The sequence below is a fragment of the Austrofundulus limnaeus genome, unplaced genomic scaffold (assembly GCF_001266775.1).
Source record: "Austrofundulus limnaeus strain Quisiro unplaced genomic scaffold, Austrofundulus_limnaeus-1.0 Scaffold8, whole genome shotgun sequence".
NCBI classification, from domain to species: Eukaryota; Metazoa; Chordata; class Actinopteri; order Cyprinodontiformes; family Rivulidae; genus Austrofundulus; species Austrofundulus limnaeus.
The window spans coordinates 3,629,375-3,644,431 of record NW_013952410.1 but is presented as its reverse complement, the minus strand read 5'-3'; the positions used below and the strand labels follow the sequence as shown (position 1 = coordinate 3,644,431).

The window sequence follows — 15,057 nt, the reverse complement described above, 5'->3', positions numbered from 1 at the left end:
CCTCGTGCTTGCGTGGGTTTTCTCCGGGTACTCCGGTTTCCCCCACAACACAAAAACATGTACAATAGGTTGCCTTCAGGCCYAGGCCGCCCTTGAAAAAGAGATCTGAGATCTCAATGGGATTTGCCTGGTAAAATAACGGTAAATAAATAAAATAAAAATAATATGAAAACAATGAAGAATCCAACAACATTTATAGAACACATCAAAGCTAAAGAGCATCACCCTCTCCCAAAAACCACCAGCTTTAGGTTTCAGACTTTTAAAATCCATTTAATTGAGCATGCAGATTTACTCCCCTGTGAGGTGGATTTTAAGTATCTTCATATCACTACAAATACTCAAGGACAGCCCTACCTTTCCCCCTGACTTCCACTCACTCTCTACAATGTGGAAGTCACTACCGGAGCTCATTGAGCCATGCATCTCAATGAGGGGCAGATTGATTGTTTGGAGCAGAGCAGAGGCAGGGTTCGATCTTTGCCCTCAGGACCTGAGAGGGAAAATATGGTCACAGAGACACAGTCGCTCAGCTACCGAGTCTTGTCTTCGTCGGGGCTGTGATTGGACACATGTATGCGGAGCCACGCCTGACTGGATAGAACAATCGTGGTGACTAATGGAGAAGATGAGTGTGGAAAAAGAAGGCGAAATGAAAGGGAGTGAAATTCTGAGTTTGTGTGCTGATTGACCCGTGGGCAGAAAGGTTATGTCCATTGATCTGAGGGGCAGAAGAAGAGGACTTTGGCCTGAGGTGCTTTAGAATGAGTCTATTTGAGGTTTAGGAGTCCGATCCATTCCTGCCCAGAGCTTCTTCTTTTTTTATCATTTGACTTCCCATGACTTACATCTGCCATCTCCTGCCGTCCACGTAAGCACCAAGCACTACAAAGGCCAAAGGCCAATCAATGTTCCACAAGAGGTTGATACAGATCTTATTAGTCAATGAATGATCATTAGTGGTCTAACGAGGCATTGATTTGCTCAGGGGCCAAAGGTTGTGGTGAGTGTCTTTAATAMATTAAACACAATTGATTGCCAAGTAGGAGGGATGTTTTGAGGAATGCTGGGATTATATTGGACAGTGAGAAATCTGAGGTCAAGGCAGGAGAGGAGTGAATGTGGTTAGGATCGAGTATGGAGCCCAGCAGAGCATTTGTCTTTTATGTAGAACTGGTGTAGCAATTCTGCAATTAATAAAAAGCAGATATCTACTAAAGTCAAAGGCAAGTGGACTTGCTGTTTCAAAGGCTGGAACAGCAGCCTTTGAAAGCTACGGAAATGACTCTGCTCATAGCAGATGTGTTACTACAGGGCCTATTATGTTGCTCATTAAATACCCAACCTCTCAATAGGCCATTATTTCCTCAATAAAAAACAAACGGCGGCCTGCATACTTTTCCTCCCCCGCCCCGCTTGCTTCAGAAGTCGGCTCTACCTCACAGCCGGCTAAAAAGCCCTGACTAATATCCTGCATGTGATGCTTTTAAATAGGAAGCAGGCCGCTGTGCAGGGTGGGGTACAGGTGTGGCAGGAGCCAATGGATTTTATAGCCCTCCATCTCCTCTGAAAGTGTGCCAAAGACCTGCCCACGCTGCCCACCACTGCAACGTTAGCCGCCAAGCGTTAACTTCACTCCCCCTCGCTGATCCCCACACCCCTACTGGTTATATAGAGTCTTTGCTTGTTATGGCTTTATGGAGGGATTTCTGATGTGCTTAGAGAATTGTTTGATGACTGGGATAATGATGCCATTTGGAGTGAGTTGCCTCCGGATTTTATTGCCGGCAAACAAAGGAAAACTGACCTACTGAAAAGGAGAAGGAAAACAAAACTTACATCTTTCCCTTGATGCTTGCTCATGTGTCCCCTGCCATTCAAAGCCAACCAGTCCTGCTCACGTCAATCAGAATTACACCCCGTCCACAGGTTTGTCACCGGGGGTACATTCGTCACCATGCCTCTCCCTGCAGAACAGCCTTTTCATGCCCCAGCATAATGTCAGCGGGTGACATCCAGGCCTGATGTGATGTGGCATTCACTAAAGGTCACGTTAGGCATCTCCGCTCCATCTGCATCAGCAGAACTGGCAGCCGTCATATGGGTGCTGGCATCGGCCATTACCCAGGGCCTCAAGGGGACTTGATGCTTTGTGGATTTGTCAGCAGGATTCTCATCTCTCCGTTTCACAGCACAGTCACAGTAAACACTGATGCAGAGCAACAGAAATCTGCTTCTGACCATCAAATGTGTAACGGGGAAAAGGCAAAATGACATGTTTTTAGTGTTACCTGATGAACTTTATTATCTCCTGTTAGTCTTTGCTTCTCCACACTCAGTAGAGCTTACATTTTTTAATTAATGTTGCTCTTTAGATGCGTTGAAATGTTTGTTTCACGATCTCTGCACTAACTTTTCCAGAAGTTCTCAGAACTTAAACCGTCCTATAAACTTTGTCTTTTAAACCAGGTAATTATTTATTTATTAGTTTTATACATAAAATGTGGGTTTTTTTTTGGAGTAACGTCCGGAAAGTTTTAAGTATTTGGACAAAGATACATTTGGTAACTCTTGTATTTCCTGTTTTACAGCTCTTCTTTGAAATCTGAAAACTGAATAAGTTTTATATGCATTACCCTCAACTTCAAGGAGTAAGTTATGTAATAAAATGAAAAACAAAACATTATAATGCTTATTGTTGGCTAAAGTAATACAGCTTTTATTTATTGCATTATTGGAATTGAGTATTTTGATTTGATCGAACATAAATGTGACTTTCAGCAGTTTTGTGCTTAATTTAATTTATGAAACAATCAATTTCAGACACTGTTTTTCAAATTTAACATCAATTGTAACTTTGTTGAGTTTCTTCAGTCTTTTGTCTTGCCTGTTCCAACCCATGTAAAAGGATTTACCATGTAAAACCAAAGCAACATCCTCTCGTGACGTTTCGTGACGGAAAATCGCGGCAGCTGGGCAAAAGCTAGACAGTCAGGAAACGAGGTCCTGAACTGGCGAGACGCACAGAAAGATATTTTGAAAAAGTGAGCAGTCAGAGACAGTGGCTCCATTTGGAGACAGGCCAATCAGACACAGCACAGTCCGGTGTGAACGGGTCAATCCATCCGAGCCAGTTGCCGTAGTGAAGGGGCAGTTAACAAGCCCCGCAGGCTGGTTTTACGGCCCCTGTTGTGTGTCTTAGACCCCCCAGGCTGAAGAGGGGCTGAGGCTGACTAATACTGACAGGGTTTATGTGGGCTGGGGCGGAGGGCAGCGTTGGAGTGGAGACACATGAAAAAGGTGCAGCTTATAAGAGAACAGCACAAGCATCTGAAGTATTCACACACCTACACATACTCCCCCCCCCACACACACATATTAATCTATGCATCCAAACGCCTGCTCCATTAAAGCTGATGTCTGTGTGGAGCAGAGGTGATGGCGGAGGGGCTTAAGTCAGTAGAAAGAGGAAGGGGGGTTAGTCCAAAAAAAGTGAACCAATAAAACACCTGAAAATCAAATCCCATTGCTCTTATCGCGGCGCCATTTACAGACGTTATCTGTTGCAAGTAATGTGGTTATAAATTCAATTTCAGCACACAGATTTCATTGTTTACTGATGCCTGCATGTTCCGGGCGGCAGAGCGCGGAAAGCTCGGGAACGCTCAATGCGTGTCGGGAAAAGTCATTTAGGCCTTCCACGAGGGGATGCAAAAAAATAAAAACCGAATGGCGAGGAGGATTGGGAGAAAGGGCGGCAGTGAGGAGAAGACCTGTCACACTCCCAAGGACACCTGACTCCAATTTCTGTTTTCCATCCCATGTTTTATTTAAAGACCATTTGGTCCCATTTGGTTCCTCATTATCAGGGCTCATAGCTCAACTGATGTCATTGGGGAAGATGATTTTTTTCCTCAAGATAGTCAGTTTTCTTATGTTGCTGATCATTTTGACAAGAAAAGTGTTTATTTAGTATTTGGATGTGGACTTTAAAGGAGGTTTAGGCCTCAGCTGAAAATGAAAATAACACATCAAGCTGTTTGTATTATATACTGTATATATTTAGATAGAGAGTTAACTTAAAATAGCCAGAAATTAATCTTTTTTTATGTTATTTGCAACTTGTGAAAATGGGAAATTAGGTGCACCTTGCCTACTGGCTCTCCTTGTGATTGATGGCTTTCAGGAGTAAATCACCTCATCTACTAGGTAAAATCTTGATATAGTAGAGCTCCTCAGGCTCCCAGCTGGCTCCTTATGGCAGTAATCCATCAGTAGGGCCCAATGGGCCGAGTGGTTCTCCTGGGTAATGTTCCTATTGACAGCCTATGATGTCAAAAATGCTGTCAGTGGGGAGGGGGGCCATAGCAGTGTGTGTTTGCGCGTATGAGGCTTTACTCTCACATTTACTGTCTGTCACGAGAACAGATAGGTCTACTAAAAACACACAAAACTGCTCTGTGTTAACTGAGCAAATCACTTCATCTAATTTTGTATAATGTTCTACTTTTAAGGCCTTCAGCTTTATTTAAAACAGTAAATGATTCTATTTGATCCTTATTTTTAAGCCGATAAGAAAATAGGAAAATAAGAAAATATTCTTCCTGCTTTGTTTGGACCAAAGTCGTATTTTATACAGTTTGTCGCCTGAACTTTACATGTTAGTTTGAAACAGTTAAATGTGAGATTGTATGTTATGAAACTTTATTTTTCACAAAATACATATTTTTTAATAACATTCAGAAATGTTAGCTTTTCAAATTATCCTTGCTCACCCTCACATTTGGCTGTGCCCTTGAATGTCTCTTGGCTCCGCCCACTTTGTTGGTATTTTTCTAATTTGCTTGGGGGGCGGGGTTATACTTTCACAGGGGGTGCCAATTAGTTTAGTTACTGTCTTGTATGGGGTTCAAGTAGCATATTTATAATCGTTCCAWTGCTTCCTGTAAGAATTAAAAGTTTGACTAATGTTAATTTCCAATAAAACAGGAAGAAGACCACTTTTGGTTTAACTTATCTTATATCTTCCTGTTTTGAACTGACTTCTTTTTGGATTATTGTAAAAAATTGATTAGTTCATGGTACACAGGAAACCAATTTAAAGTTAGACTTGAGTATTGAAGTTACACATGCAATGTTTACCACAACCTCAGGCCTGGACCAAGTGCTCAGAGTCAGATCTCTGGCAGCTGGCCCCGATCCATCACAAAACAGGAGCATGCAAGTCTTCAGAACTGAGTCGCCTTCTGGAAAAGACATTGTTGAAGGGGGCGGGACATGACCTCACCTATCAGGTGACTCAGTTCACAAACAAGTAGTTCTGACTTCTCAGGTATAGAAAGATAATGTGTCTGACTGTGCTGCATCAGTGTGAGGCATTTAACTAGATACTCACTCATTGGTTTTTCTCACAAAACTCTTAGTCACGGCATGAAAATAAATGATTGATTATAAAATACTCTAACCTTCTCAAGCATAAATATGTATATACGAAATGCATTTAAGGCTTAATAGAAATCAATACATTTCTTACATTATCTTTGTGATGTGAAGTGTGATTTTACACAATAAAAAGAAAATTGATTTATGCTCATTTGCAGTTTTATCCCTTATTCTGCACAGCATTTGGTTTGTGCCTGAATTCTTTTGTTTCAGTGTTTGAATGTTTGGGGTATTTTAATCCAAACTCTGATCTGATTGGACAGCTGATCTGTAATGATATGTTTAGATAGCAGAAATAAAATGAAAAAGGCAGAAAAGATTTTATTTATTTTAAGAAAAGAAGCTGCATCCTTTATTTCCGGTAAAACTGAATATTTTTTGTGGCTCATTTCTTTTTAGCTACAGGTTTGTATAAAAACACGATAATCCATCACGCAGTTTTTAAAACACAGTCTTTCTGTTGACCTGTCCAGACAAACTGAAGGGTCTCTACGACTCCCAGACCCCGGTGTGTCCAGTCTGCCAGGCCGTCTTGCGACCCGGAGAGCTGCAGGATCACATGGAGCAGGAATTAGCCAAACTCGCTCAGTTGCAGATCAGGTACGCCCCATAAYATGTTTTTTTCCCCTCTTTCATAAAATGATTAAAGGCTTCATTCACAAATGTTCTCACAGGAATATCTCCTTCAAGCTTTTACTTCTTCCATTTATTCATGTATTATTTTATTTCTGTTTTGCACCTCAGACTTTCTGCTCCCGTTCAGCTCTCAGGAGATAATTTATGTTGACATATTTTGTATAACTAGAGTACCCCCCCACTTTGTTTTTCTTTTTTTACCCGCTGGTGTCGCCCGTCTTCTTTGTCACCTGTGTGCAGTGTTTACAAGCTGCCTCATTGTTTCCTACATATTTCATATTGCTGCCTCCGGCCTTGAGGCGACAACTCATACAGCAGGCAGATAATGTCCTTCTAATGGCTGCTTTGAGGCCTATGCGCGCACACACACACACACACATTCACACAGTGTAAAATACAAATATAGACACACACATTACCTGCTGCTTAGACCAGAAGAATGATTCCTCCAATAAAGACATTACACTCCAAATCTGCTTAACGACCGCTCCATGGACAGTAATGGTTTCAAATTGAACTTTGCCCACGGGGACACTGTATGTGTGTGTGAAGTGAGCAGGGGTGCAGTATTTGTGTTGCGAGTGTGAAAGAATAAAATGAGGCGCTAATACAAATTCAGACAAGATAAAAGCACCTGATGATGTTGTGTTAGCGTATCAGTGTTAACTTTACATATCCAGAGAAAAATKAGTTATTTTATGTTTTGTTTGTTTTGTTTCTTTTAGTATCACTCCCGCACAACATGACCACATCATCAGGACACCAAAGGTGAGCGTAGGATTGAYATGTTCATGACGAGTCAGTTAAAATGTTTTCCAATGTTTTCATTCCCTTTTTTCCTCYCCTAGTCCCTCTCTCTCTCTCTGCATATCAAACGTGAAGGAGGCTCGCCCACATCACCTCCTCAGCCATGTGAGGAGCACCACTCAGATCGATACCAGGTGCAAAAATTAGTATTTCTTTTCATCCCAGTTTTTAATTAATCAATAAATTTTTTGTAGAACTTAGAATTTCGTATTTTGTTCATGTAAAGTTTCATTTTAATGCTTTAACATAAAAAACTATTATACTCTCATCTTGTGTCTGAAATGATTAGTTTTGTTTCATGTTTTTGAGAAAAAACAGCTACTTGTTCATCATTGATTGTTTTTCATGCTAATCAACAGGCAGACATATTTCAGATAATGATACATGAATTTATTAATGAATGGGGGAGGGGAGATTTTAAGACTATGTGATTTACAATTTTTCAGAATAACCTTCTTAAGGCACTGAAAAAAAAATGGAAAGTCCTCAAAAAGTTAATTTAGACCCATTTAAAAACAAGATAAAAAAAAACAACCAAATGAAACTAAAAAAATGTTTGGTTTACTTGTCTTTCAAGTCCAATAAACTCTGTTCTTTAAACGTAAAAAAAACAAAATAGTTCAAGAGTAACAAAATTGTGGGAATAAAACCCGTCGTCATGCAGTTGAGCTGAATTATCTTCACTTTTTCATCATAAATCTTGTAATAATAAATTTAATTAGATTTGTCAGCTAAAGGTTGTAATTGAACTGTGTCATCATGCTTAATGTGATTAAACTCTACATTCAAAACTGGATCTATTTAAACAATTTGCTCATTCTGAATAAAGAACATTAAAATTCATTCATTGAGATTTTAAACTAGTTTTGCAGCTTTTGTTAGTGCATTATAAGCACTTTGGAGACATTTTCTTCTGAATCACCACTGTTGAAGGAACATTGTGCTCAACTTTGATCACATTTAGATTTCAAACAAATCACCTTTTGTTTTGTTAAAAAATAAAACTCGAGTTGACTCAGAGGGCTTTAAAAGTAGAAAAAGTATTCTAGGCATGGTGATGGACACTGGCTTCCAAAAGTTGAGGTTAGGACCCCACTGTGTGTCCTGAAACATCAAGGTGGGGCCTTGAAAGGATTTTCAGAATTAATTACATTTTGAAACAACTACTAACAACTATGTGTTGCCTTAGTTGTTACAAATGTGTGTGGTTATTGCACTTGAAATGGCTGATGTTAGAAAAATTACACTGTTACTATACCCTTGTTTATTTGACCTGATACTAATGTTCATGGCCCCAAACAGTTGGGGGCTTCAGGTCTCTGCTGCTGTTATTTTGTGGGTCAAAAGCTGAGATGTTTGGGAACCACTGATGCAGGAATCTGCGACAGCAGCCTGATGTAGAGAGACCGAAATAAGATGCTGCAGAAAATGCAAAACAGAAAAAAAAAGAGACAAGGTTCAAATGACTAATTATTTGTTTTGTTTGTTGCAGACCTTCTTGCGAGTGCGGGCCAACAGACACACRAGACTAAATGGTACGTAGAAGTCTGAATGTTGCTTCAATCGGTGCTTCAGTCTGTAGTTTAGATTTGGCATTACTTTAAAAACACCTAAAAAGTTAAAGTCTCCTTTTGTTCACGCTCGTGAGCCCAGTCATGTGTTTTAATTTCCCCAAAGCCCTCCCTCACTAGTCGTGAAGTTACCTCCCCCTCTTTTTTTGTATTTGTTTATTTTTTTGTTCCCACACCATCTCCGCTGGCCTAGCGCCCCCACGAGCAGAGGAGCCATTAACCTTTCAACTTTGACCTCTTGATATGTTAACAGTCGATGACCTCTGCTGGTGCAGGTGCTACGTCAAATCTGCCCAATTGCGCCCACACARCGCAGGAGCCCACCTAGACTGCACACAAACTGGTAAGAAACACTGAGAAGCTTTTTTTTGTCTTCTTCACTGCAGTCGTGTTTTTATTTGTCTAGATTTAACTGAAGTTAGTGAAAAATCCTGATTTGTTTTTGGCGCTAAAACAAAGAAAATCCTGAATTGGGACACAGTCCTACGACATTATCTTATCAAATACTGTACAGTTTTTACATTCAGCAAGGATTTTTTTTATGTGTATGAGATACAACATTTTTCAGAAATCTGAAGCCACAGTTTTATTGCTCAGTTATAATCATCACTGTGATGGCAAGTCATAAAAACCACCTTTATTTGAAATTAAGTGTCCCCTGAAACGACACCAACTTTTACAGACTTGCAGCTATAAATACGATGAATAAAGAGACGCTGCATTAATCTCTGCTGTGATGATCCAGAGTCAAATCTGTGTGGTGGCAACATAAAAGGCTGCCAAAAATTATTTTAAGTAATGATAACAAAAAGGTTTGTTTGCTAAATGAAAAGTGTGTGACAATGCAATTGTGTATGTTTGATTTGATTTGGTTACTTTAGGTAGATTTGCTTTGCAGTGGTACAAAGCATATCATACATACACACCCATTGTAAGAAACAAGAGCTCATCAGCAGAAGGAACCATTCTCATATAATAGTGCTCGAGGCTTCACGTTATAAATTCAAATCTTTTATTTGTCTGTCAGTTAGCAAAATAATTCTTTTACCCCAAACTTCCAAACCATTCCCTGTAGGTTTTTAAACAACAGTTTACAAACCTTGATGCTTCAAAAAACCCTTCTCCATTCGTTTCCACCTGAAAAAAACTAACTGGGACCATGATGTTTAAGTTTAAACTGTTGGAAAAATGGAAAAAATATGAAATATACATCTGCAAAATCCAAACGTAAACAAAAGAAAAACATGACTTTAAATGAGTGGAATTGATAGAAAGGTTTAAAAATTGTCTTGTGCCATGTTTGTTTAAAATTCTTCCATTGTTGACACCTTTTAATTATTTTTTAAATAAAAACTTTCTGCGCTGCTACATACTCATTAAGCCCCCTTTCAGAGAGCTTTAAAGAGACAGCATCAAAACGAACTGATCTGAGGCACACYTCAAAAAATGGGTGGAAGAGGGGCTTGTGGAGTTACAACAAGGAGGAATTCAGACCAAAGCATTGCAGTTCTACTTTACATAGACCCCAAATTAATGATTTAAATGGGAAAAAGAAGGATTTAAAACCACACATCTTCTTTAACTTTGGTGTGGTAGTAGCTGAGAGTTGTCGCTAACACATACTCTGAGCACTAACAGACCACTTRTTTTAAACTTTGGTATGCACTGCAGCAGGCTATAATCATTCCTTCAAGGACTATTATAAAGTGGTTTCAGTAAATAAAACAGTTCCTCCTCCAATAGCTCTAAGTGAGCCGAACATTTACCTGCACAAAAATATTCTGGTTAGTAATCAGCTCAGGCCCGATGCAGCCTCCTGACACCAACTCACATTACAAACTTCTTATTATTTCCACGGCGATGCTTCGGCTCTTAGCTGACTCCTCAAACTGCAGCTGCTGTCGAGGTCTGTTAGCCTTTATTGGGTCTTCTAACAGGACAGCATAATGAGCTTCTAAATACACGTCAGGGAGGGGGAAAAAAGGAGGAAGTGGAGAGGAGTCGCTCTTCTGCTGATTAATCAACCTCCCTCTCTCTTTCTCTCTTTGTTTGATGAGCTCTTCTTCATCTGTGACCGTCTCTTTAACCCTCATTATGGCTGGCGGGACGGCAGCGCTTGGGTCACAGCCACCGGCTCTCTCTGTGGCCCATCCTGCTCCCCCTGTCATCGAGCTCGAATTAGAGGGCCCTAAAACTTAATGTCCCYTTATACAATCTGCAGTCAGTCAGGTCACAGAGGGAGAGGAGACGCTGTTGGTGTTCTGCCGTGTTAACTTTAATATTTCCAGCGAGCACGGTGTGGGAGGACGCTGAGATGACAGAAAGGAGATGGGAGGAAGGTTCTGCGCTCGCAGCTGAATGAATTATGCAGGTCCTTTTGAATCATTTTGTCTTTAAGGCTCAGTGTGATCAGTTTACACATTTGATAAAATCGTGTGTCTATCTCGGGATTTCCCAGCAGTTGTTTAGTCTGATGCCGGTCAAATGAGCTGAATAATCATCATATTCCACATGCAGCTCCAGAGATTTACCCTTCAAATGTATTAGGTGAAAAAACAACTCGTTTTACTCAGATAGGCTATTTTCATCATAAGTAAGTAAAACCTGAAATGCTGAATGTAGTTGTAAGAGACACTCCAGGTCTTAAAACACTTCTCACAACTTAAAAGTTGTGAGGAACAYGGGTTCTTTTTCTAGAAACATAAATTTCTCTCTGTGGTAAAGTGAGAAATACACAGACACAATAATTTGCCACTTCAGTTAGTTCAATTTTCTAAAATATATGATATTTATTTACAGAATAAAATAAACCAACTATGTACAAATTAATCTTAATAATCAGAACTTTATGAGCTAAAATATTAACAAGAATCACTTTGCGTCCGACGTGATTAAAGTAAATGTAACACTCAGAAAGAACTTGGGACAATAAACTCTAGGTTTAGATCTTATCAAACCAGGGGTTTACAGGTACTTTGACTTATGGCAAGGCTTTAAGATGTTGTGACGTTTGCAAACGATCTGAATCGTTTAACGTCTCTTTACAACAAATGATAGGAACAAATAAAGAGCCATTTGTATGTGTTTTATTTTTTTACTCCTCGTAATATCTTTATTTTTTTCCTCCTTAACAACAGAGACAATCACTCCCGCTTCACTTTTTCATGTAAAACAGGCAGAGGGGTGGAGTAGAGCAGCTCAGGGGGAGGGGTATTWGGCTTGACAAAACACATGRTTCTGCCCAGGTGACATGATGAYATCACATATTTCACTACAWGATGASRTAACTCGTTCAAAATCGAACAAACGGCTCTGAAACAAACGGCTCGTCAAGATCTGGATTCCTTCGAAAACCCATTTGTTCCGTCTGTAGTGATGATAAAAGTTTGCCGTAGTCCTGAACATCTCTGAAAGTGAAGCACTGTAGAATGTACAGTCTGGATGTTGTGTTACAACATATTCTTTATGATTTATGTAGCTGAATTTTTGTACTGAAAAATTTGCAGGCATATTCTCCTGCTGTCAGACAACCACTGCTCACTTTCTTGGAGTGAAATGGTAAATGAACTGTACTTGTATRGCGCCTTTCTACCCAACCAGGATACTCAAAGCGCTTCACACTACCTGTGTCCTCATTTACCCATTCACACAGCACTCTACCAGATCTCCTACAAAGCTAACATGTACAATCATCTATGGAGACTAATCAGTGCCAATTACATTCATACACTGATGGGACACACATCAGAGGCAKTAGGGGTGAAGTGTCTTGCCCAAGGACACAACAGCATGTGGGCGTGGCGGGGAGTTGAACCTGCGAAAGGGGGTGGAGATGGACGACATCTGTAACAAAGCTACATAATTAGCAATGAGTCATGCTTGCATTTGAATCAGTACATTTTATATCCAATGAAAGTAAAGATGGTAACAAATAAATTGGACAATTTTTCTGGTAATTTAGTGATATTTTCTACAGTTGTGGTCTTGAAATAAAATCCAGAGTCCATAATGTCTGAGACCGAGACAAGTCTGAGTATAAATGGGGTCAAGTTTGAGACAAGATTGAGACCATTAAAAAGTGGTTTTTGAGACTAGTTTTTTAGATCAAGACTGGTCTTACAACACTGGCTGAATGGTCAGTATACACGTGTCGGTACATACAGTTGGCAGTCTTAATTAAATGAATGGAAATATTTTGTGGCATTGACTGTTATGGAATAAAGCTACAATATATAACACAACTAGTGGAGCAGTTTGATTTGAAAACTTTATCAAAAGGTCCACAAGGAACACTACAATCTGTAATTTCTGCAGAAATTTAATACAATCTTCTGGTGTTTTTTTCTCCATTTGTTTGTTTTTTTTCTAAAATTTTTATCATCTTGTCATGTTTCATGTCTTTCATCTGTTTCCAGTCAGGATTGGAAAGTTGAAAAAGAGAAAACCGGAGGATTTGCAGGTAAATTTTCTATCATTTTGCATTAAAAACAAAGAAAAGCATTAGTTTCACTGATATTGTTTGATCGTTGCTAGAGATTCATACATATGTAACCTGCAGCAGGCTGATCCGTGATGGAGAGAATGTTGTGAGTTTTGAGCACAGAGATATTGTTGACTGGCTTTGTTCATGTGGCATCAGGATCACTGTCAGTTTGCTGTGTATCCATGTGAAAAACACGGCACCGGTGCTGGTTCGCTGCTATGAAAACACAGAGACAAATGCAGCTCCAGGCTGTCGCAGGCATATTCATCGTGTCGGTGTGTGTTTCCAGGAGGGTTCGGCCGACTTGGTGCCGCTGGAGGACGAGTGGAATGAGAGGAGAAGGATACAGATGACATCCGTAGGGTTTAAAGGTAAGAATAAATCAGTGTGTGATCTTTTTTTTTGGCTTGAGGGTGAGTAATATGACTGAGTGGCAGTTGAAGAACCACTGAACTTTTCAGTCCAGATTACAGAAGAAAAGGTGCCCTGAAGGTTTGTTTAAAATAAACCGTTTCTTTAAGCAGAAAACACAGCGGTAACATGCAAACTTCCTTATTTCTATTCCTATTTTTGAGGGAAACTACAATGTTGTGATCTTTGAAATGATTAACGAAAAGGAATTTTTACACAAGAGTCCAAAAGCTGGTTTAAGATGATTTATTTCAATATGAAATGGTTTTTATCAGGTGCAGCGTTGGTGAGTATGACGTCTAAAGAGTGTCGGGACAGCGATGCAGACCTGGACGTGGACGGAGACGACACTCTGGAGTACGGCAGAGCGCAGTATCCTTTATAATTAACGCAAAGTTTACAGTGAAGAACAGTGGTGTTTGGGTTTACAGCGAAGTGACAAGAATTGGGTGAAAAACCAGTAAAACAACAACAACAACAACAACAACAACAACAACAGTAAATGTGTGAAAGACTCTTACTTATAAGGAGGTTTATTTCATAAAGCAAATGTGTCACAAAGTGGGTTATCTACTGTTATGGCTGGATATTTTACAAAATAGCACAATGTTTGCTTTTAAAAGATTGTGTAAATGTTGTTGTTGGAACTTCAGCCTCAAAATCATGTCATTATTTTCTACAAGTATGAGTTTTATCATTGAACTAAATTATCTTATCTAAGATCAGTGGCGCTATAACTTTACTTCAGTCTAGTCAAACCTGTCAAGTGGAGATTGGGACTGAAGGTTTTTACTAAAACACTGCACTCCTGGGTGTTCACCGTTWGTTACAACACAAACAGGAAGTTAATTAATACACATTATTATATCACAGAGTCTTTATGTCTAATGATCACTGCTTTTAAACATTTAACATTTAAAAACCTTTAACCTTTTTGTAACAAAACAAGTACAGGAGACTCTAAATAAGACACATTTCAAAAGGTAAAATGTGCAATAAGATCTGATATCTGCAAAAAAATAGCCATCTAAAAATAAGTTTAAAAATACTAGATTATAATCTGAATCTTCTTAAAATAAGGCTAACAAGACCAATAATTTAATACATTCTGCTCTTTATTAGTCTCAAAACAAAGGATAAGATTTGGTTAGATGAATAATTTTTGACAAGTAATTGTCCTGGATTTTGTTTTTTCTTTTTCTTTCTAGCATCTGTTTGTTTTTGTTTGTATGTAGTAAAAGTGGGATAGCCCCTGATGTTTCTAAAGACAATTAGGCGATGAAGGACATTTGTTCCTCTTTTGTTTTGTTCTAACACCCAAAAAGACTAAAACTAATAACTAGATTTTAAGATCAACCTTTCTGATTCTAGTTAAAACAAAATACAACATGTTCGACAGATTTGTTCTTCCCTGACTTTAGTTTGCAGATACACTGAGACGGATGTAATCCCATGTTCAGGAGAAAGTTCTAAAGAGTCAGCAGTCAAGTACGTGACCCACGCACCGACATCCGGCTTACATTTCTATATTTTTATTCATGATCCACCAACCCATTCTCACTCCCGAGTCGTCACATATTGACGTTTTTCAAAGGTCCCTTTGCGTCCAATTTTGACGCATCAGGTACCCCCCTTGCGTCATATTTTGACGGGATGGGGCGGAATCTGTTGTCGTAATTTTTCAAAGTGTAGAAAATGCACAAATAC

General features: G+C 39.3%; 1 protein-coding gene across 1 annotated transcript in view; it reads left to right on the top strand.

Annotated features, from left to right (window-relative positions):
• rnf220b (ring finger protein 220b) overlaps window positions 1-15,057 on the top strand; it is a gene marked incomplete at its 3' end in the record, with an annotated part of 31,750 nt that overhangs the window by 15,141 nt on the left and 1,552 nt on the right. The window contains 8 exon segments of the mRNA XM_014000460.1: window positions 5,916-6,042; window positions 6,804-6,846; window positions 6,927-7,019; window positions 8,378-8,420; window positions 8,710-8,799; window positions 12,872-12,915; window positions 13,229-13,310; window positions 13,626-13,722. Coding sequence (XP_013855914.1) covers window positions 5,916-6,042; window positions 6,804-6,846; window positions 6,927-7,019; window positions 8,378-8,420; window positions 8,710-8,799; window positions 12,872-12,915; window positions 13,229-13,310; window positions 13,626-13,722 — 619 coding nt within the window.